General features: G+C 61.3%; 1 protein-coding gene across 2 annotated transcripts in view; it reads left to right on the top strand.

The window, feature by feature from the left end:
- Window positions 1-25063, top strand: part of TBC1D22A (TBC1 domain family member 22A) — a 127662-nt gene that overhangs the window by 61805 nt on the left and 40794 nt on the right. For both annotated transcript variants that reach the window (XM_079774581.1, XM_079774580.1), the window contains exons 5-8: window positions 925-995; window positions 3352-3480; window positions 5072-5134; window positions 8314-8428. In XM_079774581.1, coding sequence (XP_079630707.1) covers window positions 925-995; window positions 3352-3480; window positions 5072-5134; window positions 8314-8428 — 378 coding nt within the window. The remainder of the gene's footprint in view (window positions 1-924; window positions 996-3351; window positions 3481-5071; window positions 5135-8313; window positions 8429-25063) is intronic.

The following is a 25063-nucleotide window of genomic DNA, read 5'->3' as shown; positions in this document are numbered from 1 at the left end:
GACTTACTGCTGGGACTGCTGCCCGTCTTCTCTGACTTGGCTTGTCAGGCCGCAGAACTGGGGCCCGGAGCGGGGCTGGCACTGGTTTTGTTGATTGTGTGACCCAGGTTGCCCCTAACCTCTATTCCGGGTGTGAACCGCCCGCTCCGAGCGTCAGGTGGTTCTGGACGCAAAGGGAAGACGTGCCTGCTTCAGGTTCGGGGGGCCGAGTGGCGACACACCGGCACTTTGAAATGCGTTTCTAGCCACGCAGGGCATGTGCGTGGGACTCGGGGAGACACGAGGGTCAGGCGGGGTTCAGGGCCGTCCCCTGCCCCGGCGGCCAGCCCTCCCTCCGCCACCTCCGCACGGTGTGTGTTTGTAGGCAGCAGGGACGTATCCACCACCCGTGCGTGCAGCACGGCCTCCCCCTGAATCAGGCCACGGCCCCTCCAGGGCAGTTCCCCCAGCTGGTCCCGAAAGCGCCTGCACAGCCTTCTCCCGCAGGAGAGGGGGAGCGGCGGGCTAGAGGAGGCGCCAGACTGACTGGGCGTGAAGTTGGGGAAAAGGCAGTGGGGGGAGGGGAGAGGCAGAGAAGGCAGTGGGGGGAGCCAGAGGCAGAGAAGGCAGTGGGGGGAGCGAGAGGCAGAGAAGGCAGTGGGGGGAGCAAGAGGCAGAGAAGGCAGTGGGCAGTGGCGGGGGGGGGGGGGGAGGCACTGGCACCTCCGGTCCTCCCTGTCCGGGGGGGGGGGGGGGGGAGGGGCGGGGACCTGGGTGCATTGACCAGCTCGTCCCCTGAGCGGCCCGTGCGCCCGGGTGGCGCTGACGGTTCGGTGCTGAGGGCCACACGGGAGATGCCCGTCATGGAGGTGCCTCTGCTTCCCGTGGGGGCTCCGGCCCAGCGTCCTGACTGATTAACCCCGTTCCCCTCTCTTCTGCCCACAGAGGAGCTGCGGAGGCTCAGCTGGTCCGGGGTCCCGAAGCCCGTGCGTCCCATCACCTGGAAGCTCCTCTCGGTGAGTGTCTCATCGCGTGGGCCCGCTCCGCCGCCTTCCCCCATGAGGGCGGCCCCTCGTCCGACCCCCCGTCCGACCCCCGTGAGGGCGGCCCCTCGTCCGGCGGCCCCTCTGTCCCCCGTGAGGGCGGCCCCTGTCTGTTCTCCGTGAGGGTGGCCCCCGTCCGTCTGTCCCCCGTGAGGGTGCCCCTCGTCTGCCAGAAGTGTGGCTGGTCACCTCAGATGCCCGTCGGTGGCGATGCAGGCCCGGGGCTGAGGACATGTCCCGTGTTTGAGGACATGTCCCGTGTTTGCCTCATGCCGGGCTGGGTGTGACGAGGCTGCAGGAAGCGGAAAGGGCCATCAGGGCGCTGCGTCTCCTCCGTCTCCTTGTGTCTAACTCATCTCCGAGGCGTGCGCCTGGCGAGAGGCTCCCGCGTGGAGAGGCGGTGGGAGAGCGGGGGCCGGGGGGCGGGCTTGCTTTTGCTCTCGGTCAGGACGCGGGGGGACAGGCTGATGAGAACAGGTGCCTCTGCGATGGCGGAGTCCAGCGTCCTCACCTCGCACAGCTCTGGTCCGGGGGCGTGGGGAGGGTGGCGGTCACGGTCCTGCGCCTGCTCGGGGCTGGGGGGGGGGGCAGCTGCTCTCCCTTCGTTGTTTCGGAGCCAAGTCGGTAGGGGACTCTGTTTGCTCTAAATGGGCCCGACTGTCACCGTTTAGAGGCGCTTTCTTGCTAATGAGTCTTAATCAGTCTGCAGCTCAGGCTGTGATCCTCACCGCCATGCCGCCCGAGCGGAGGCTGCGCGTTGGTGAAGACTCTGCTGTCACATTAGGCCTGCGGCGGCGGCTGTGTTCCTGCTTAAGTGTTTCTCTCCAGCCTCCCTCTCCCTCCAGGTGGGGTTCCAGCTCCTCGGGGAATTGTGGGGTGTTCGGGGGAACACGCCGCTAGGCCCCTTCCGGCAGTTTGTGTGGTGGAGGGCGTGCGGCGTCCCGGGCAGGTGTCACGCCGTGACAGCGTCCTGTTCCTTTTCCTTCGGCGCCCGGCCCTGCGGGTCATGGTAGATCCTCTGCCTGCTGCCCAGGGATGGCCACAGGCGCCCGGGTGGGGGGGCCAGGGCGCCGCGGAGATGAGGCAGCCCCGCCCCCCGGGCCTGGCTTTCCATCCTGGTGCCTGGTCTGCCGCCTGGGGGCTTGGGAAATAGTGACACCGAGGCTCCGCAGATCCCAGGTGTGCCCAGGGCTGGACTGCTGCTCCGGGACCCTGGGCTCCTGCGACAGGGCCGGCCGGGCCGGGCCGAGCAGCCGCGCCAGGGGCTGAGGTGCCTGCTGGGCGTGGGCGTGGCGGGGAGCCTGTGGTCCTGGGGCTCCGCGGAGGGCTGGGGGGGGGGTGCTCTGTCCTGTCTACTCTGCCTCCAGGACAAGGGCTCAGCACTGAACCCGGATGGAGAAGTTACCATTTATCCAGGTCACTAGGACAACAGCCAGTGTCCTTGAACGCGACCCTGTGTCAAGGCCCATGACCTGAGGACTGCTTCCCACCGTGTCCACGACCCGTCAGGGACGGTGGCCCTGGGCCTTAGTGAGGGACACGAGAGACCCTCCTGCTGCTGGGGAGCCGGCTGCCCTCAGCCCGGAGCCCCTGTCGTACCCCCGGCTGAGGCTCACGCTCGCGCAGGTGCTATGCACAGCGCGCTCTGTGGGATGCATAGATGGGGTCCTTTTAAATAACGTTTCAGAAACCTCGACCGCAACTAGTGAAACGTGCCCCGCCTGCGCTGGTGGTAGAATGGTTAGAGGGCGGGACACGGGGTCCTGGGTCCCCGCCTCTGGGCGGTTCGCACGTGGCCGCCGGGGGCCTGGTGTTTGTGTCGCCGGGTGGCTTGGACCCGAGTCCCTGCGTGTGTTGGCTGACATTTGTGATTAGTGTTTTTACAGCATGCTAATACAGCAATTAAGTTTCCTGTCATTCTGTCGTTTAGGATTCATCACATGCTTGCATATACCTCATTTGCATAATTTCTAGTTTTGCTTAATTATCTAAAGGCCTCAACTTGCACATGTGTGTTTTCCTTCAGGAATGGGAGCGGCAGGAGGATGGGGGGCTCTGATTGCCCGTTGTGGCATACGTGCCTTTGAGAACTTCTGTTTCAATAAGTGAAGTTAAAATCTGGGGGACAGGGAGGAGCCCGCATGCTCGCCCTGCTCACGCAGAGCCCTGGCGTCCCTGCCTGTGGGCAGTGGGAGGCTTCCCCATCCGGGCCTCCCCTGGTGGCCCCATCCCTGGTGGCCCCCGCCCTGGTGGGAGGCCCTCGGGACTCGCGCCGTCTCGGAGACGCGGGGTCGGCGTGGACCACACTCACCTTCGTCTGCCTCCGCAGGGCTACCTTCCTGCCAACGCGGAGCGCAGAGCCGCCACGCTGCAGAGGAAGCGGGAGGAGTACTTCGCCTTCGTGGAGCACTACTACGACTCGCGCAACGACGAGGGCCACCAGGACACCTACAGGCAGGTGGGCCTGTCCTCCGTCCTCGCGCTCCGCCGGGCGGGCTGCAGGTGGACGCATTCCCGCGTGTCCCCGAGGCCAGCGCTGCTCCCCAGTGGCCAGTGCGCGGGGACAGACGATGGCTCTGTGGTTCCCAGTGGCAGAGGGCGCTGCTCGCCCGGCTCGGAGACCTGGGTTCTCACCGTCTCCAAGATGCCAGAGTCCCATGGCTGTGCCGCCAACCAGCTCCCCGGGGCTCTTAGCGGCTCCCGCGGCCGGCTTCTCCCCACACGTGTCCCTGTCGAGCCCTTCCTCGTGGAGCCCCGCCTCCAGGGGCAGGAAGGAGCCTTGCCAGTCCCCCGTGGGCCGGCCACCCCGGCCGTCAGCGCTGTCTGGGTGTGTTGGAGAGCCAGGCCCGGCTCGCTCTGCTGGCTCCGAGCTCCGTCAGTTACGGGGACTCGTGGACGTGTCTGCCCCACGGGCGGGCGCAGGGAGGCTCCGGGGAAGATCCGCTCCCTCGGGGCGGGGGGAGGAGGAGGAGGAGGAGGAGGAGGAGGAGGAGGGGGAGTGGGAGGAGGAGGAGGAGGAGGAGAAGGAGGGGGAGGGGGAGGGGGAGGGGGAGAACTCGGGGCAGGAACGCCTCTACCGCCCTCCAGGCGCCCTGTGCCCTGGCCCAGCTGCTGCCCGGAGCCTGCCCTGGCACGCGGGCACACGGGCGGCTCCCAGCCTGGCACTGCACTCCCCACGCAGGAAGCCGGTCTGGGACAGAAGGCGCTTGCTCGGGGCGGATAGCGTGCCTGTCTCCCCCCCCCCCCCCCCTCCGCCCCCGCTGGTCCAAGAGAATAGTTGGCGTTGATAGTGTTTGATCACGTTCTGATGTATTTTTATTTAAGAAAAAGCCCGGCGGTGACGCTGGCATCTCCCCGGAGGGTGCACAAGCTCCTTCTGTTGGGAGTCCGTCAGGGTCGGCGGCTGGGGCGGCGGGGAGGGGGCAGTCAGTTGCCACGAGAGGAGCAGAGGCAGCGGGAGACGTCCCAGGTCACCTGCAAGGACGGGGCGGGGCCCTGAGTTCCCCGTGCAGGTGGTGGGTGTCCCTGGTGGTGGGCGGGGACAGCTGGGCCCGTGGGGGATGTTCGTGGGTGTTGGGTGCTGGAGGCAGCGTGCCGCCAGCTCAGCCCTGACGCCGTTTTGGCTGCTTCCTGAGCCGCGCGTGTCCCTCTGCGAGTGGGACTTTCCCGCGACTCTCCCGTGGGGCTGGAGCCTTCGGTGCTGCCTGTGGCAGTGGCTGGGTCCGCAGGCCCCGCGGCGTGGAGCGGAGCGTGGCCTGTTCCGGAAGGACTGTCGCGCTGAGCTGCGGCTGGTGCACGTGCGCGTCCCTGAGCAGCCGGAGTCGCCGCTCGCTGATGGCTGTGGGTCGTGTTGTCAGGTGGCTGAGGCCTGCGCTGGCCTCTCACGCGGCAGCCGCTGCTCGGGCGGCCAGGTCAGCCAGCCGTCATGCCAGGACTCGGAGCCCATCCGAGGCCAGCGTCTCGGAGCAGACAGCCGGGCGGCGCGCCAGCGTCCCCGCTCCCGGTAACACCCGGGGCTGGTTGCCATCCTGTCTCTTCTCCGTCTCCAGATCCACATCGACATCCCGCGGATGAGTCCCGAGGCGCTGACGCTGCAGCCCGCGGTGACGGAGGTAAGAGCGGCACCGGGCCCCCTCCGCTCAGGGCCCCCTTCGCTGGGCTCGGCGCCCACTCTCCCGCGTGGGCAGGGCGGGCGCTTTACCCCGGGCCGCGCGCACGCACGGCTGACGGGTCGCTCACTGCTCTGAAAGGAGCCTCACTGTGGCCCATGCACGCGGCAGAACAGGTGCCGGGGGGGGGGCGGGGGGGACCCCACACTCACCGACCCGCCCGGCAGGACCGAGCCCCGCTCCAGCGTGACGCCCGTGCTGCGCTGCCTCTGAGCTCAGCCTCCTTGGAGCCCCTCCCCCACTTTGTTAGTGATTCCTCCGAGGCCAGTGATGTCATGTGACACAGATGGGGGAGGAGGCGATGTGGGCTGTGGGCTGTCTCTGCGTCCCTTTCTGAGCTCAGCGGGTCTGCCTCGTGGCAGTCGGCCCTCGACTGCCCCACACGGTCTGTGGCCTTTGTCCTGTGGCTGGCATTTGGGTGGTTTCCCACGTTTTGTGTGGACCTTCGTGTCCATTTATGAGGCCCCACAGGCCAGCCTCCTCCAGGGCGCTGACGAGGAAGTGAGGTTGTTGCCTTGGTGGGTGTGAGATGCTAATTCCCCACTCTGGGGCCACTTTTAATGCCTTTCAATGAAGTTTTAGAATTTGCCCCATAAAAGGCCTGGTATGTGTTATTAGGTTTATTCTTACCACGTTTTGTTGCTATTATAAACGGTGTCTCTTTAAAATGGAGCCTTCCTTGTCGAAATACTTGCTAAAGGTCACTGGCTCCCGTAGCTGCACTTCAGACCGAGGCATCTGGCACAGTAACGAGTTCAAGAACCCAGAGTTGTTGGGACTATAATTTTTAAAATCTGTTTTTACTGATTTCAGAGAGGAAGGGAGAGGGGGAGAGAGAGGCTCAGTGAGGAGAGAGAATCATCATTGCTCAGCTGCCTCCTGCGCACCCTGTACTGGGGATCCAGCCTGCAGCCCAGGCACCCTGTCCTGGGGATCCAGCCTGCAGCCCAGGCACCTGTCCTGGGGATCCAGCCTGCAGCCCAGGCACCCTGTCCTGGGGATCCAGCCTGCAGCCCAGGCACCCTGTCCTGGGGATCCAGCCTGCAGCCCAGGCACCTGTCCTGGGGATCCAGCCTGCAGCCCTGGCACCTGTACTGGGGATCCAGCCTGCAGCCCAGGCACCCTGTACTGGGGATCCAGCCTGCAGCCCAGTTACCCTGTACTGGGGATCCAGCCTGCAGCCCAGGCACCCTGTACTGGGGATCCAGCCTGCAGCCCAGGCACCCTGTCCTGGGGATCCAGCCTGCAGCCCAGGCACCTGTCCTGGGGATCCAGCCTGCAGCCCAGGCACCTGTACTGGGGATCCAGCCTGCAGCCCAGGCACCCTGTACTGGGGATCCAGCCTGCAGCCCAGGCACCCTGTACTGGGGATCCAGCCTGCAGCCCAGGCACCTGTACTGGGGATCCAGCCTGCAGCCCTGGTACCCTGTACTGGGGATCCAGCCTGCAGCCCAGGCACCTGTACTGGGGATCCAGCCTGCAGCCCAGGCACCCTGTACTGGGGATCCAGCCTGTAGCCCAGGCATGTTCACAGGTCGACGTTCAACCACTGAGCCTCCCGGCCGGCTCGCGCCTGGCATGGTGAAGGCCAAGGACGTGCAGCCGCAGGCACAGGGACCCAAGAAGAGCCGTCGGGGAGGACGCGGTGGTCCCCCCACAGCTGTGCTTGCTGTGCTGCAGGAAGGCGGCCTCTGCCGCTCGCTTTTTAAGTGGGAAGTGGCGTCCGCCTCGGTCCTGGGGCTCCTTCTGTGGTTTTCCTGCCGCTTGGCGCACCTTGGAGGCCGGCGTTTGGGTCAGAGAGGGGAGCCCGTCACCACCGTCGGTGTCTGTCGTTCTGCTTGTCTGGGGCGTCGGGGCTCGAGGCGCCGTGCCCTGGGGTGGTCCTTCCCCTCCTGTCTGCTGGGCTCCTGTGGCTGCTCCGGGGGCTGCAGGCCTGTCCAGCCCCGGGAGGCAGGGCCCTGCAGCTGCCCGAGCGGGGCCGGGGCCGCGGGCACAGCTCCGTGGGGGGGATGATGTCGTGAGCAGGGGCTGGAGGAAAAGTGGGAACCTAGTCACACCGCTGACACCCCCACCTCCCAGGTCTTGTGTTAGTCGAGGCAGAACCCAGGTGTGGTTTCTGCAAGCGGAGGCTGGGCCTGGACATGGGACGCCTGCGGCAGGCCCACGAGGGGCTTCACAGGCTTCATGAGCATCACTGCTCTGTGCTCGGCGTCCCGCCCCCCGTCCCCCCCCCCCCCCCCCCGCCCCGTGGTCCACGCTGGCTGCTCTGGCTCCCGGCATCGTGTGTGCATTCCACCAGCAGCACTGAGAGGGCGGGGAGAGGGTGGGGGGGGTGGGGGGGTGGAGAGGGCGGGAGGGGTGGGGTGGAGAGGGCGGGGGGGGGGATGGAGAGGCGGGGGGGCGGTGGAGAGGGCTGGTGGGTGGAGAGGGCGGGTGGGTGGGGAGGGTTGGGTGGTGGAGAGGGCTGGGGGTGGAGAGGGCTGGTGGGGAGGGTTGGGTGGTGGAGAGGGTGGGGTGGTGGGGAGGGCCGGGGGGTGGAGAGGGCGAGGGGGAGTGGAGAGGGCGGGGGGGAGTGGAGAGGGCGGTGTGGTGGGGAGGGCAGGGGGGTGGAGAGGGCGGGGGTGGGGTGGAGAGGGCGAGGGCGGGAGAGGGCGGGCCTTCCCTTTAGCAATGTCTCTTACCGAGTGGCTCTTGCCCTTCTCCTCCTGTCCCTCTGGCTGGGCCTCCCCCCGTGGTTGCTCTGTCTGGTACAGACCAGACACCCGTGGCTCTGATTGCCATGGCCATGTGCCCTCTCAAGGCTGGGTCCCTGGTAGGCCGGTACTGCTGCCCTCTGACCCTGGCTGGGCGGCCGTACACAGATGGTAGGTACCGAGGACCTGGAGGAGCCAAGAGCAGCATCCTCGGTGCCAGTTGCGGTCGGACGTGCGGGGTGGGGAGCAGGCATCGTGCCTGTAAGTCAGGGAAGTGATTGGAATTCTGGGAGGGGTTCAGCACCAGCGGACGTTTGTATTTAGCAGCAGTCACTGGGGAAGTGGGTGGTTTACATTTTAAGTAAAAGCGCATCCTAACGCAGCTGCGGTGTGCGCTGTTTGCTTCACCACGTGCTCCATTTCTTCCAGATTTTCGAGAGGATCCTGTTCATATGGGCCATTCGGCACCCCGCCAGCGGCTACGTCCAGGGCATCAACGACCTGGTCACCCCCTTCTTCGTGGTCTTCATCTGCGAGCACGTGGGTAAGAGCACGGCCTGGCCTCTTCCTCGTGGCCGGGAACCCCAGACTCCTGGCCTTTCTGGGGGTGATCCACCACATTGAGAATCGCCGCTAAGCGTCACGTCACGAAGGCGAGCTGCAACAGGAAGCCGTGGTTTCTCACCACTGAGGCCAGGGCGCCGCTGCCACTGTCGGCCCCTTGTTTCTGGTGACGTGCGAGGGGAGCGCAGTCCCCCCGGAGGGCCTGGCTCTCGGTGTCAGCACCGGCTCAGTGTGCGACTGCGTGCTGTGGGAGGGGGGTATTAGTGGTGTGACTGTGCTGTGGGAGGGGGTATTAGTGGTGTGACTGTGCTGTGGGAGGGGGTATTAGTGGTGTGACTGTGCTGTGGAAGGGGGTATTAGTGGTGTGACTGTGCTGTGGGAGGGGGTATTAGTGGTGTGACTGTGCTGTGGAAGGGGGTATTAGTGGTGTGACTGTGCTGTGGGAGGGGGTATTAGTGGTGTGACTGTGCTGTGGGAGGGGTATTAGTGGTGTGACTGTGCTGTGGGAGGGGGTATTAGTGGTGTGACTGTGCTGTGGGAGGGGGTATTAGTGGTGTGACTGTGCTGTGGGAGGGGGTATTAGTGGTGTGACTGCTGTGGAAGGGGGTATTAGTGGTGTGACTGTGCTGTGGGAGAGGGGGTATTAGTGGTGTGACTGTGCTGTGGGAGGGGGGTATTAGTGGTGTGACTGTGCTGTGGGAGAGGGGGTATTAGTGGTGTGACTGTGCTATGGGAGGGGGTATTAGTGGTGTGACTGTGCTGTGGGAGGGGGTATTAGTGGTGTGACTGTGCTGTGGGAGGGGGTATTAGTGGTGTGACTGTGCTGTGGGAGGGGGTATTAGTGGTGTGACTGTGCTGTGGGAGAGGGGGTATTAGTGGTGTGACTGCTATGGGCGGGGGTATTAGTGGTGTGACTGTGCTGTGGGAGGGGGTATTAGTGGTGTGACTGTGCTATGGGAGGGGGTATTAGTGGTGTGACTGTGCTATGGAAGGGGGGGTATTAGTGGTGTGACTGTGCTGTGGGAGGGGGGTATTAGTGGTGTGACTGTCCTGTGGGGGGGTGTACTAGAGCAGTGGTCAGCAAACTCATTAGTCAACAGAGCCAAATATCAACAGGACAACGATGGAAATTTCTTTTGAGAGCCAAACTTTTTATTTTTTATTTTATTTTATTTTTTTTATTGATTTTTTACAGAGAGGAAGGGAGAAGGATAGAGAGTTCAGAAACATCGATGAGAGAGAAACATCGATCAGCTGCCTCCTGTACACCCCCTACTGGGGATGTGCCCGCAACCAAGGTACATGCCCCTGACTGGAATCGAACCTGGGACCCTTCAGTCCACAGGCCGACGCTCTATCCACTGAGCAAACCGGCTAGGGCCAAATTTTTTAAACTTAAACTTCTTCTAACGCCACTTCTTCAAAATAGACTCGCCCAGGCCATGGCATTTTGTGGAAGAGCCACACTCAAGGGGCCAAAGAGCCGCATGTGGCTCGTGAGCCGCGGTTGCTGACCATGGGGCTAGTGGGATGCTTTGCTTACAAGGTGAAGACGGATCGTCTTGGATTGCATCTGCACATCCCACCACCTCTGCCTCCGAGGCCCCAGCCGTGTTCCATTCCGGGGCCTGTTACGTGAATTACGTGCACGATGACTGGGCGGATGGAGGTTCGGGTGTGCCGTGGCTGCTGTTGAACCCGCGTGCGTCTCCTTCCACCTGTGTCCTCGGGCGAGTGCGATGCAGCTTTGCCGGGTGAACACGTTTCATGTTTAAACGCTCCGATGCTCCGTGTGAGGCGGTGCTGTTAACCCCCCTGCGGGCAGAGGGAGCAGCAGGCAGGCTGGCTCTCTGCTGCGGCCTTTCTAGTGGCAGCGGCTGTCCCTGTCTCCGTGGGACCCTCCGTCCTGGTATTCGCTTGCTATCGTTGCATGTGTCCGGCCGATTCCGTCCCCGCAGCCGGAGCCGCCGGCTTCCTGGAGGGCGGCTGTCCGAGGAGGACGGGCCTCGGTTAGCGCACGTCATGGAGCCCCTGGCACCTCGTCCCCTTGGGAGGGCAGAGGAGTCTTCTCATCGCTCACTCCCTCGTCGCCCCCTCGGGAGAGGCCACAGGAGGCCGGGCCTGCCCTCCACTCGGCCGCGAACGGCAGCTCGAGATGCGCCCGAGCAGGAGGCCCCGTCAGCAGACGTCAGGGCTGCTAATGAGGAAGGTCAGCTGAGGTGTGATTGGAGGACTGACGTTCCGTGTTGACTAGACCATTTAATTAACGCGGTAAATAAGTTCGTCCTCACGGCTTGGCCCCTATCGTGCGCGAGGCCCCGGCGGTCCTGAGCGCGCTTGCTGGCTTAGCAGCGGGACGGGACGGAGGGGCGGGGACGAGGTGCTGATGCTGCAGGAGAGCAGCTGGGGAGGGGGGAGCGCGGGAGCATCTGCCGCGGGGACGGGGCTTGCGATGGAAGCTGCTGTGGGATGGATGCCCGGGAGCCGCGGGGACGGGGCTTGCGATGGAAGCTGCTGTGGGGTGGATGCCCGGGAGCCGCGGGGACGGGGCTTGCGATGGAGGCCGCTGCGGGGTGGATGCCCGGGAGCCGCGGGGACGGGGCTTGCGATGGAGGCCGCTGTGGGCTGGATGCCCGGGAGCCGCTGGGACGGGGCAGGTGGGCTCGTCCTGGCCCCAGTGTTCCGGCCACGAGGCTGGGTTGAGTTTGGCTCCGGGACCTGACGTGGCTGCCCGCTCCAGGTGGAGGCTCTCTGTGCGGGGGAGCCTGGACCTCGGCAGGCCCGCTGCTGCCACTGTGAGGACCCCGTGCTGGGACGCGGCTCCGCAGCTGCCAGGTCAGGCCACTCTGCCCAGCTGCGGGGCCTGCGGGGCAGGGACCAGAGCAGCGGCCCTGCCTCCTTGGCTGCTGTTCGGCCTGAGTGAGTGCGAACACGAGGCGCGCAGAGCCAGGAGCCGGGTGTGCGGAGTGAGCAGGAGGCGCTGCCGTGTCCCCGGCGTCTCGGCCGTGGCGTTCCTGCCCAGAAAATGCAGCCCGGGCCTCCGGGTGTGAAGGGCACAGGGCCGGAGGCCACAGGGCACGTCAGCTGAGAGCTTCCCGGCCTGCCCTCATGGGCCCCTGCCCCCAGCGGGTCTGCGGTCGCCTCCTGGCGCAGAGGCCGGGGCGGGGCGTTGTGCCGGGGGAGGGGGGCTTTAGAGGCAGGACGGGGGGTCTCAGGAGTCCAGTGTGCAGACGGTTTCAAGCGGGGAGTGGTAGGCGGCGTGCGGTGCCACAGGCGTGCGGCTAGCACTTGCCCGAGTGCCCGCCGCTGGGACCTGCCAGGCATGGGCAAAGGGTGTGGCAGGTCCCGGGGGACGTGCGGGAGCCCCTCCTGGGGCAGCAGCGGGGCACGGACGGTGGGTGGAGTGGCCGCAGGCCCTCACACGGAGCGTCTGTGTGCCTGACCGACGGCGGTGCATCACTTTCCCGCGAACAGCATCGAGGCTGGAGGCTTGTGCTCCCGTGAGATGGTCTCCACGCGCGTCCAGTTCACCTCTGTCTCCAGAGAGGGGCGCTCTTTCCCCTTCTCCTGGTGGGAACTCTCCAGAGCGCCTCTCGGCAACTGTCAGAGATGCGCCCGAGCTCACATTGCCCGCGATGCCCGCGGCGGCCCGTGTCTGTGCCCGTGACCCCCCCCCCCCCCCAGCTCCTGTGAAGAACTTTTGTTCGGGAAGGCAGCGGGTGGTAGGAGCAGTGCCCTTCCCCCGGTGGCAAGGTCGTCGTGGCCTGCCCTCGGGTCCCTCTGCGCCCCGCCCTGAGCCGCGGCTGCGGGGACTTCTAGGGTGAGACGGTTTGCGTTGGTGAGGGTTTGCGTCCGGGAAGCTCACCGTGGCGTGAAGAGCGCGGTGGGTTTGGGAACGTTCACAGCCATTGCAGCCATCACCGCCCGTTAACGTGAGAGTGTTTTCATGGTCCGGAAGAGAAATTGCAAACCCAGGAGCGGTCACTGCCCACCCGCCCCGGCAGCCACCGCCCCGGCAGCCACCCCCCCCCCCCCCCCCGCCCCTGGCTCCTTTCTGCCCGCAGCTCACGTGAGTGACTCCTGCGCTGTGGGGCCGTGTCTTCGCCCATCCATGTCATAGCATGTACCCATCTGTGTCAGAGCGTGTCAGTGCCTCAGCCCCTTTTACGGCCAGCTAGCACCTCATTGTGTGCACAGACCACGTTCCCATGATCCGTTCGTGCGTGGAAGGAGCCCTGGCTCTCTGGGCTTGTGGTTGCTGTGGATGACGCTGCTGCGGACGTGGGCACAGGTCTCATGAGGACATGGTGTCATTTCTCGGGCACGCACCCGGCAGGGGGATTGCTGCCACTCGGCAACTCCACGTGTCCCCATTTGGTGGACTGCAGACTGCTGCCAGCGTGGCCGCCCCGTGGACATCCCCAGCCACGCAGGAGGGTCCAGTCTGTGCCCCTCCTCCCACCCTCGCTGCCGCTTTCACTTTAAAACGAGGGAAGTACACGCGTCCCTCACAGCTTCGGAGACCGCGACTGGGGTTTGCCTGGTCACTGGTGCGCTGTTTCTCTCCTCCCCTCGCTCCCGCGGTGTCAGCCCCTCGCACGGGGATGTGTGCCGGTGCATCGCTCTGCGCGGAGGGCGGCCAGCCTGCTCCTGAGCCGTCGGATCCCTGGGGAGGGCGCTGGTTTGTCGCACAGCAGGCCACACAGCTCTTCAGCACTCCATGGGGTGCTTGCTGAGCACAGGCACGGGGGGCGGGGGGGCTGTGGACGGCCGTGTGGAGGCGAGGGGCAAGCTCCCGACAGACCGCCCGCTGTTGAGGACGGCACTTCTGGTCTCTTGTCTTTGCAGCCGTCACTTGCGCTGAGCACCCCTCCCTGCAGCACGCACGGCTGGGCGGGTCTGCGTGCTCCATCCTGGACCCGCTTCCCCGAGGAGGCACTGGTGGGCTTGGGGGGCGTCTTCCCTCCGCCAGCTCCATTTGGCCCTCCGTCCCCGTGTCCGTGTGGGAGCCTTCTCCGTGTGTCCCGCCCGAGCTCGGCCTCGGAGCCCGCAGAGCCTGCTCGGGGCCGCAGGGTGGAAGCAGATGGGCTCCATTTCTGCGCCTGCAGGCTCAGCTGGGCCCGTGGTCCCAGCATCCAGGTCCGGGCCGGGCGGAAGGAGGACGCCCCGCCCCGCCCCGCCCCGCCCGGAGCCTGCGCTGCTCCCGGACCTGCCCTCTGCTCTGGGCCGGGGCGCCTGGGCCTGTGCGTGGCTCCATCGGGCCCTGTGAGCGGGGCGCGGCCACCCCACTCCTGGGTAACGCTGCTACGCCGTGTTCCCGCTAAGTCTCTTTCCGTGCGTGGCATTTGTGTATTCCAGAGCACATCGTGTATAAAATTCTGCTTTGTGCCCGGTTAACCTCGTAGCATAGGCTTGCCCTGCGTTGTTAAGGTCTCTTCTGCTCCTGCACTCAGCGTTCTGTGGAGGTGATGCAGCCTAATTCGTGAAGCCAGCCCACTGTTGTGCAATTTTGAGGTCCCCCCACCCCCAGGGCGTGATGTAATTTTTAAGTAAAGCCAGTATTTTTCAAACAGTGACTGTCATATTCCTCTTAACAATGTTAAACTCGATTTAAAAATAAGAAACATTGTTCCGTCACCCTGAATTGCACAGTTTAAGCAGAGCATTACGTTTCAGTTTTCCTAAATATTCCACCACGCTAAAAACAGAGAAGCACCCCTATCCTCCATTTAAATTCAGACTCAGTTCTGAGGGCACTTTGGACCCACACCTGCGGAGACGACGTGGGCGGGGCCCCGTGGGAGGCGGGGTGACACGTGGGAAGGTGAGAGGTGTTTTATAATCGATGCTCATTGTCTGCATGTGTGCGGTCAGATTTGCTTTTCTATGTCATTTTCTCTTAAAATTATTCCTTTGGAAATCAGCTGGAACGGGGCTGGAATAAACAACGCGTGTGCTTACGAACATGAATATTTATTTGTATTTTCCTATTTGTAAGTCAGAATCTCAGAAGTAGGGGTTGTTTTTAAATGTGTTCATTTTGCCCGGAGAAGACCTTTCCGGTGCCGCCGCGGAGCCTGGAGCGCACTGGCGTCGTCCTTAGCGCACGTGGCGAGGGAGGGAGGTGACACGGGACCAAGCAGGGAGCCCTGTCAGCCCCGTGCCGGCCCCGCCGCCGCTCTCTGACCGTGTCCGTGATCGGAGGAGAAAGTGGGCTGAGTGACAGGGAGGGAGAGCTGTTGCCAGTTTCTCAGGATAAATCACAGAGGAATTGTTTTAACTGTCCTTGTTTGCATGTACGTTTTACCTCATTGCAAAGGCATTCAACATTTTCGCAAATGTCTTTTTAAGAAGGAGTGACACCCCACTTCCATCGGAGGTAGGAAAACTAGGCAGAAGCTCACCAAGGAGCCAGAAGGAAGACTGAGCCGAGCAGAAAGCAGCTGGACCCGGGCCACAGGTCCGGCCCCGCACAGCAGCTCCTCTCAGCGCCGGCGCCGGCCCGGCAGACCAGCACTGCACGCGGGTGGAAGGCATGCGCAGTGTGCCCTCTGACCACAGGGACTTTAAGTCAGACCCCAGTGAATGAAGGAAAGTCAGAGAACTTGACAAATATTGAAAATTGTAGAACACACCCATAATAAGCATTACGTTAGAGAAGAAAGTAGAAGGGAAACTAGAAATTACTTTGAAATGAGTGAAAATAAAAACACAACGTACCACAACTTACGGGCTGCAGCTGAAGCAGTGCTCCGAGGGAAGTTTATAGTTGTCAGCGACTGTGCTCAAAAGAACATCTCAAATCATTGACTCTTCAGTTTCAGGAACTAGAAAAAGGAAAACAGACTAAAGCTCAGACAGCCAGCAGGAAGGAGATAAAGATGGTTCTTCAGAAGTCTCAGGAAAGTGGACAAGCCCTGACCTAGACTGACCCCGGAGGAAGGAGCACTCAGGTCCCTGACATCAGCGGGCGAGAAGGAGCAGCGTGAGGGGGTGCAGGAGCAGCTCTCCGGGGGAGGTAGCGTGGGGGAAGGCGTCGCTCACACCGGAAGACGCAGTCGCCCAGTCGCCAGGCTGAGGCGCCCACGGGTGTGTCAGGCACCAGGCCGACCCCTCTGAAGGTGTGCCTTAGAGGTGACAGGCGCTGGAAGGACTGCCTGTGCGAGAAGCAAGCTGCCTGCCCGGGGTGCCCCCTCGAGGAGTTGGCGGCCCTGAGAGCAGAGACTGCGAGTCCCTGAGGAAGGAGAAAAATTCCCCTCCGACAGAAACCCAGCCGGGGTCCCCCGCTTGCTGGCCTGTCCTCAGATCTCAGCCTTGCCAGTCCCCTAACTGGGAGCCTGTCCCTCACAATCAGTCTCTCTCTCAGCATATGTGTGCACATGCCTGTCAGGATCAACGCCGGTGTGGGCATATACGAGAGCAGCGCAGGTAAGAGGCCGAATTCGTAGTTTAAAGAGAAGAAAGTAGAAGGGAAACTAGAAAAGCTCAGGCCCACAGAGAAAAGCTCAGGCCCAGACGACCTCACTGGTGAGTCCTGCCAAGCACTTAACAGAACCAGCAGCACCCCCTCACACATTCCTCCAAAAACAGAGGAGGTGGGATACTTTCAGTTTATTCTCCGAGGCCAGAGCTACCCGGTGCCACGGTGAGAAAAGACATCCCCAGGAAGGAAGACGCAGAGTAACGTGCCTTAGGATGATGACTTAACAGTCCACCTGAAGTAGCAGCACAGCAAGGGTGAGGCATCACGACGGACGGGATGCATGCCAGGAATGCAAGGTTGGTTTAACATATGAAAACCCATGAACGCAGGACACTACGTCATTAACAGAGTAAGGGAAAAAACACCACAAGATCATCTCAGTTGATGAGTATTTGACAAAACCTAACACGCTTTCATGAAAAAGCAAACATTCAACAAACCAGGACTAGAAGAGCTTCCTCCTATAAAGAGTATCCGTGGAAAACATAATTAACATCGTACTGAATGGGAAGGACGGAAAGCTCTCCCCCAAGATGTCGGTCCTCGCCACCTCTGTTCAACGTGGCACTGGTTCCGGCCGGGGCGCCAAGCAGAGAGGAAGCGCAGGTGCCCAGTAGGGGAGCGAGGCGGGGATCCTGTATATAGGGAACCCAGAGGAACCGGGAGAACCATGAAGGCTAATACGCAACTGCAAGGTGGGAGGGTTCAAGACGCAGGCACTAAACCGGTTGTATTTTTCTGCACTTGCAATGTACAGTCTGAAAACGACTCCATTTATAATAGCATCAAATGAATAAAACAGGTACACATTTAGCCAGAAAAGTGTAAGATTTGTACTTGCAAAACCAGAAAACGTGGTTGCACGGTTAAGGAAGCTCTAAATAAGGGAGGACATCCGTGCCTGCGGACTGGGAGAGCTGGAAGTGTGTGGATGGCATTCCCCGGAGTGACCTAAAGACTCGCTACCGTCCGGTCAGACCCGTCTCTGGCTTCGTCGCAGGAATGGGCAGGTTTGTCTGTAAATTCATATGGAAACACAAGGAATCCGAGCAGCCAGAACAACCTACAAAACTGCAAGCACCGAGCAAGTGCACTCTGGCACGTGGACAGGCACGTGGCTCGGTGGAGCAGCAGGATGTGTGGCACGGACCTTCATCTCATGGTGATTGCTTTGACTCGGGGAGAGGTGGTCTTTTTCCACAAGTGGTGCTGGGACATCTGACGTTCCATCCCTGCCGTTGGCCGCAGACAGAGTCGGGTGGACCAGACGGGATGTCAGAGCTGACTGTGGCCTCCTGTAAGATGCACGGGCCAAGTCTGCAGCCTGGGCGAGGCGGCTGCGGAGTGTGGCACCGAAGGCAAAGTGACGGAAGAACAGGCCCACCGCGCCGAGATGCGCGCTCTCTCCGCGACGCACCCGCAGAGCGGGGAGGCCAGCACCGCACCGGCTGCTAAGAAACGCGCACCTGCCACACGGGACGCGCTCTGACCTCTCAGGCCCCGCGTTAGAAGCGGGCGGAGCTCTTGGATAGGCGTCTCTTTAAAGAACATACACACACCGCCCATAAGCACAGAGAAGACGCTGCCATTAACCAGTAGGGTGCGACCCCACGCCTCGCCGAGAGACCCCTTGCGCCCACGGGGACGGCTGCGCCCACAGAGGAGGCACAGACGCGGGGAACTGGCACCTGGCGCGTTGGTGGGCTGTAAACTGGCGCAGCGACGTCGGCTCCAGCCCGCGCGGGACCTGGTTGTGTGGGACCGGCAGCTGGCACGGCACTGTGCGTCACCGCAGCACAGAGCAGCCCACGGGCTCCCGGGTGGATGGGGTGAGTAAAGGGTGCTGGCCCCACAGCAGGGCACCCGTCAGCGGCAGGGAGGGACAGCGGGCGGCGCGCCACACGCTCTGAAGCGATGAGCCTTGGCCCGCCGTGCTGGGGACAGCCGGCCACAGAGGGCCACACGGTCCGTCCCGGCCACGGGACGTGCGGAAAGTCACAGAGCACAGCGTGGGTGCTGAGCGTGGTTGCTCGTGTGAAGGAGAGTCCAGAAACCGTGGCGCTGCAGCCAGGCCTTCGAAGAGAGGGCCTCTTCCCACGAGGTGGAGCCCACGAGGAGGTGCCGGTGAGGGCGGAGCTGGACCTGTCCCTCCCCAGGACGCCTGGCCGCACTTGGCAGGTCTCAGGAATTCCACGGACCCCCTTTCCCATGTGAGGGCGACAGCCCAGGGGTGTGGGCTCAACCGAAGGCTTTGGAGACCCTCGTCCTTCCTCCCCCACCCCGCAGGCTCGCTTTGGATTTATTTTATTTTATTTTATTTTTTTATTTTTAAAAGATATATTTTATTGATTTTTTACAGAGAGGAAGGGAGAGGAATAGAGAGTTAGAAACATCGATGGGAGAGAAACATCGATCAGCTGCCTCCTGCACACCTCCTACTGGGGATGTGCCCACGACCAAGGTACATGCCCTTGACCGAAATCGAACCTGGGACCCTTCAGTCCTCAGGCCGATGCTCTATCCACTGAGCCAAACCAGTCAGGTCGCTTTGGATTTTTGTCTCACAGTGTCCAGTGGTGAATGTTTCCTTTATTCTTAAATATGTTTTTATTGATTTCAGAGAGGAAAGGAGAGGGAGAGAGGTAGAAACATCAGTCATTGGTCGGCTGCCTCCTGCATGCCCCCCACTGGGGATTGAGCCCACAACCCGGGAGGGGCTGAGGATGGCCTAAGGGTTGCCCTCACCGCAGGGGCATGGAGTGGCCACTCCCGAGAAGCCGGGCGGTGGGAGGCTCGGCTCTGCAGGGCGGCAGGAGCTGGGCCTGGATGTGGACCGGCCGGTGGCTGTCAGCCACCCCGGCACCCAGCGGCCTCCATCCCTGCCGTCTCCTCGCAGGGAGCGCGCCTCGCATTCACCGTGAAATGCAGGGCCGTCCCCAGGGCAGGTGGGGAGGCGTGGCCTGCTGACTCCCACCCTCTGCTGAGGTCTGAGCTCCTGTTCTCCGTGTCCCGTGTGGGCTCAGTGACGTGGCAGCAGGAAGTTCCTCGACCAAGGAGATGAGAGGGGTGGCAGCTCTCACTCGCTGGGAGGGCCCTGCAGACATGCGCAGACGGTGGCTGCCAGCGTGGATGCTGAGAGGGAGCCCCTGTCGGTGCGTGCATCTTCTGGGTGCGGTGACACACAAGCCCACAGCAGGCCCTGCTCCAGGAGGGGCGGTACCCCGTCCTTCTCCTGCTCTCCCCGGGGTTACGGAGTTCTCTCTCTAACGGTCCATCCAGGGGTGGGTTTGCCGTGAGATGTGTGAGCCGCGTGCACGTTCGTGGGTACAAACAGGCTTCCGTTCCCCGCTTTCCTCTCCGCCTGCACACGCCGGACACTGCCGTAGCTCGGCCTCGGCCTCCCGTCGGCAGACAGGCAGTGCTTTCAGCCGCCGCCTCGAGGGGAGTCTGAGGGCTGCGTGCGCGCACGGTGCTGGGAGCCGGGGATAGAGCCACAGGGCGCACTCGCTCTGTTTTACATCTGATGGCATTTGTACTTAAACCATTGCTGTTGCAGTAACAACATCGTTTTGCTAATAAAACACGAAGCCGCTTCAGAAGCACATACTAAAACGATAGCCTCGCCCTCGCTGGTTTGGCTCAGTGGATAGAGCGTCGGCCTGTGGACTCAAGGGTCCCGGATTCGATTCCCAGTCAAGGGCACATGCCCGGGTTGCGGGCTCGATCCCGAGTAGGGGCGTGCAGGAGGCAGCCAATCAATGATTCCCTCTCATCATTGATGTTTCTCTCCCTTCCTCTCTGAAATCAATAAAAATACATTTAAAACAAAAATAAAACGACAGCCTCTTGGGGGCGAGGTAGCCGTGTCTGATGCGGGGCCTTCACGGGAGGTTCTTGGGTCCTGAATTCTGTTTCTAAAGAGTCATCAAGAGCGCAGCGTTGCCAGGGCCTCGGGCGTGGAGGACACGGGGAGCGGCCGGACTCAGTGACTGGCCGGCTGGATCGCCAGGGCGGTGTGTGCTCGGGTGGGGCTCTCGCCAGCGTCATGCTGGGTCTGTGCCGGGGAGCGTGGCTTTGTGACGATGTGCCATCGGGGCCCAGCGCCTCTGTCAGCCGTCCAGTCCCGCAGAGCTGCGCGTGGGCGAGCGTCGTGGGCGACTGATGGCTTCTCGTTCAGAGCCTCCCAGGCTGCACAAACCTGACTGGTAACCGGCAGGATCGGTGCCGCTGCGAGCGGAACGCCCAGTGCCGCCTCTGTGTGCTGGTGCCTGTCCGTCAGGCAGCCTGCCTCGGCCTGGCAGTGACCACAGGCGCCTTGCTGGTGAGTGCCAGGGGTCGGATGGACGGCCCAGGGCGTGGTGTCAGGGGGACCGCTGGGTGGCTGGCCCTTTACCAGGTGTACCAGTTAATAATGCGGATTTTTTCAATAGATGGAGTTACACATGTGTATGTGATTTGATATGTGTGCTGTTTTGTTGTGTTGACAGCAAGCTTCAAAACTTCATATGTCAAATTTGCTGAAGGTGTTAACATCATAGATATTTTTACTCTTAAAAATGTCGAATTTCGTGCCAAAAAAAGAGCATTTGCTGGAAGTTTTAATTCATTACTTTATTTTGAAGAAAAGTGCTGCTGAAAGTTATCGTATACTTCGGGAAGCTTATGGTGAACATGCTCCATCTCAAGATACTTGTGAACGCTGGTTTAAACGCTTTAAAAGTGATGATTTCGACGTGAAAGACAAAGAACGTCCAGGTCAACTGAAAAAGTTTGAAGACCAACAATTACAAGCATTATTGGATGAAGATGCGTGTCAAACTCAAAAACAACTTGCAGAAAGATTAAACGTTGCTCAGCAAATAATTTCTGATCATTTACAAGCAATGGGAAGGATTTTAAAGGAAGGAAAATGGGTGCCATATCAACTGAACGAAAGACAATTGGAAAACCGAAAAGTCATCAGTAAAGTGTTGCTTCAACGGCATGAAAGAAAGTCTTTTTTTGCATCGAATTGTGACTGGCGATGAAAAGTGTATTTATTTTGAGAATCCCAAATGCACAAAATCATGGGTTGATCCAGGTCAACCATCAACATCGACTGCAAGGCCAAGTCGCTTTGGAAAGAAGACAATGCTCTGCGTTTGGCGGGATCAGGAAGGTGTGGTGTATGATGAGCTTCTAAAACCAGGTGAAATGGTTAATGCTCATCGCTACCGACCACAAATAATCAATTTGAACCGCGCTTTGGTCGTGAAACCACCAGAATGAGCCAGAAGACACGGCAAAGTAATTGTGCTTCATGATGACGCACCATCACACACTTCAAAACCAGTTAAAGACACGTTAAAAGATCTTGCCTGGGAAGTATGAACCCACCCGCCGTGTTCACCAGACTTGCTCCTTCAGATGACCACGTGTTCTGATCGATGGCACCCGCACTTTCTGAGCAGCACTTCAAAACGTACAAAGAAGTGGAAAATAGGGTCAGTTCCATTGGGACGGTATCCACAAGTTACCTGAAAGATGGGGAAATGTGTAGCTAGCGATGGACATTACTTTGAATTCAGCACTTTTGATGTTTCTCTTGAAATGACCGTGCTTTCTTTGATTACAAATCCGCATTATTAACTGGTTAATAGTTAATCTGCATTATTAACCAGTTAATAGTTAATCCGCATTATTAACCGGTTAATAGTTAATCCGCATTATTAACCGGTTAATAGTTAATCCGCATTATTAACCGGTGCGCCTGGTACAGCTCTGCCCGTGCCTGGTTCCAGGCCGGACTCATCGGTTCTCTCCTCCTGGAACCTCCCCCCCTCAGGCAGCCTGGGCCTTCCCCGGGGGAGGCCAGCGCTGTGGCCTCCATCCAGCGCGGCCAGCGTGTCGTGGCACCGCTTGGGGCTGTTGGGCGCCACTCCAGGCCTTTCTAGCCCGCACTGTCAGGAAAGGCCGTCAGTGCTGGCGACTGGATCGTAACAGTGACGCAGTGTGACCAGGAGAGAGGCTGTGAGAGGTTCCTTCTGGGCAGCGGCCCCCCAGCGTTCAGTGACCCCAGGCTGGCGAGGCCCCGCCCTCACCCCTGGAATGCACTAGCACGTGCCGCCGGGGCGTGGCAGGAGGCCTTGAGGGATGGAGGGAAGGTGCCACAGTCCGCCCCCGAGTCCTGCCTGTCCCTGTTGTCAGTTCTCGAATGTGAGTGCCTGCGGTCAGCATCCTCTCCTCTCGGCTCTGCTGCAGCCCCGCCCAGGCGGGGGCAGGGCTCGGGACACTGAGCCCTGGAGGGGAGGAGGCGGCATCCCAGCAGCCCCCACGGGTCGGCGTCAGTGCCTTCATCCTCATTCACCTGGGCCCCCGTGACACGGCCCCTGCCCGTGAGGGTCTGATGGAGACACACTGAGTGGAATAAGCAGTGTCTTCACATTTTTTTGGCATAAATGATAAAAATGCTTCCGAATGTGACAGCCGATTGAGATGGAAATGCCTGGCCCGGGAAGGTGGAGGGACCCCTCCCGGGGTCCAGGGAGCTTTCGGACCGGGGTTGGCAGCGAAGGGGTTAGCCTGCAGTATTTTATTGAACCACAAAAGCCTATTTATAACCCATGTCAGGAGCAATTAAACTGATTGATGATTAAGAAAGTTTAACAGTTGACTAATAAGATGCGGTCTTGACAGCCATTTCTCCTCATTTGGAAGCAGTTTATGCGTTAATAACAGGGTGAAGGGTGGGCCGCGGGACCTGCTGTGGGTGATGGCGCGCCGCGACACGCGCTCCGTCTAGTGTTACGCCGTGTGTTCCTTATGAAAAATTAAAATGCCAATTATGGCTTTTTGATTTATTATCGAAGTGGCTTGTTAATGTTGACTTACTGCAAGCAGGGTTAATTAGTACCTATCGATGTATCTGATTAAAGCACACTGAGTGGGTCGCGTGAGAAAGGTCAGGCAGCACGAGCTGCTTCCCAGCCGCGCCCGCCGGCGGCAGAACCCTCCTTGCCCCCGCGTCCGCGAGGAGGCGGCCCCGCGCTGACCGGCCGTGCGTGCTCTGGGCGGCGCTGCCCGCAGCAGCCCCTGCCCGCCCTGCCACGGGGCGGTAGGCGGCGGCAGTTGTCATCTCTAAGAGCCGTTCCTTATCTCTGTGAAGAGCGAATGGATGGTTAAAACCTTCCTTTTGGAAACAAGCAGAGATGTTACAAAGTAGGAAACACGAATGAATAATAAACTTAAAAAGAAAAACCCCAGCTAGGTCACTAATAATGGAAATGCAAATTGAGCCAATAACGCAGTTCTGTTTTTATCTATTAAATCAGGGGAGATGAAAAAGGACGACCCTCAGTGCCTGCCAGGTGAGGAGATTGGCACCCCACAATGGAAGGGGCTCGTGCTGCTCGGGAGGCCAGCGCCTTCTCCGTGCTCCTGGGGCGGGCGGCCCTCAGAGGCGGCTCTGGTGCGAGCCCGCACCGGCCTGGGCCGGCACAGGGGAGCTCCAGCCCGTGGGGGCGCTGGTTTCCAGGCAGCCGTACACGGGATTCCGTAAACATACTTCCGAGGTGTGACAGCGACCGGGGCGTAAATGAAAGCAGTAGGACCTCTCGCCTACACCTCAGTGCTGGCTGATCAAACAGTGTCTGTGGCCCGGCCGGTGGCTCAGTGGCTGAGTGTGACCTGTGAACCAGGTCTCTGTTCGATTCCCTGTCAGGGCACAGGCCCGGGTTGTGGGCTCGATCCCCAGTGTGGGGTGTGCAGGAGGCAGCCGATCCATGATTCTCTCTCATCATTGGTGTTTCTCTCTCTCCCGCTCCCTTCCTCTCTGACATCAATAAGAAGGAAAAAAAAGTGTGTGTGCGCATGAATGTCACCCGCTGAATTCTCTCCCCCCCCAGCTCAGTGCTGGAGTGCCCCCTGCGCCTCAGAACGTGGCTGTATTTGGGTAATTACAGGGTGACTGAGGCACCTGAGGTCACGAGGGTGGGCCCTGGTCCAGCGGGACTGTTGTCCACTTGAGAGGAGATCAGCACAGACACACACGGCTTGTGAGAAATCCCTGGGAAAGGCATGCTTCACGCCGTGGCCCACGCAGGACCCGGGGCCGGGCTTGCACTTTGCAGCCCACACAGTGGGACCACACAGCACAGGGCCCTGGCACTCTGAGGGGTGAGGAGGGTGCACTCTGCCCACAGGAGGGGACGGCGGGAGCGGCGGGTGTGCCGCTGGCGGGTGCTGCGAGGTCACGGTCTTGGTGCCGGGTGGCGCTCTCGCAGGTGGTGCAGACACGCAGCCCTTCCGGGCCGGGGGACGGGGTGACTGCGGGCAGCCTGCTGGGCCACCTCTGCTGGCCTCCGCAGGCCTGCCTCAGCCTCCATCTCCAGCCCAGCGCTCTTCTGCACACAGAGGTCTCCCTGCACGCTCATGGCGGCATCAGTATTTCAACAGAGCATTTCTGTGAACCAACACGCCCATCACTGCCCGTCAGAACCAAAGATCCAGGCACGAGGGCCATCGCAGGGGCACAAGCGTCCGTCCCTCGCTGTGCCCGCTGCTGTCCTGCCCCAGGGGCCTCGAGCGCCTGTCCGGGCGGACAGCACGGAGTCGGCACGGCCTCCTGTCCAGTCAGCGCCCACTGCCCTGCCGCGCTGTATCGCTCGCGAACTCCGCCGTCCGCGCCTGCCTGCGTCAGGCGGGGTTTGGTCCTTCATTGGGGTCTCTTGCGGGGTCGGGAAGCTGCAGTCGGGGCAGCCGCATGGTGCCATGCTGCCTGGCAGGCAGAGCGCAGCCCTGGCTTGGTCCTCCCACCCGCGGATTGCACGCCCGCGCCGGTGGCGGCCGGATTCCAGCCCCGTGCCGCACCCGGGAGCTGTGCGGTGGCCAGTCTGTGACCTGGGGTTGGACGTCATTTACATCAGAATTAAACATTTCGCGCACATCCAGTTTCATCACAACGCAGTTGTTTTGCTGAGCCAGAGTTTTATGAATTGACAGCCTTGGATGGTGGCCGCTCTCCCCCAGGACTGTCTGCCGACCTGAAGTCCGTGTGATGAAGGGCTCAACGCTCCGTCAGGAACTGCCAGGTGCCCACCTTCTACCCGCCGAGGGGGCGGGCGGGAGCCGAGGCTGCAGCGCGGTTCCGGCTGC

This window comes from Cnephaeus nilssonii (assembly GCF_951640355.1).
Source record: "Cnephaeus nilssonii genome assembly, chromosome: 6".
Taxonomy (NCBI): Eukaryota; Metazoa; Chordata; class Mammalia; order Chiroptera; family Vespertilionidae; genus Cnephaeus; species Cnephaeus nilssonii.
The sequence above is the reverse complement of the archived record's forward strand: the minus strand, read 5'-3'. Positions and strand labels throughout refer to the sequence as shown.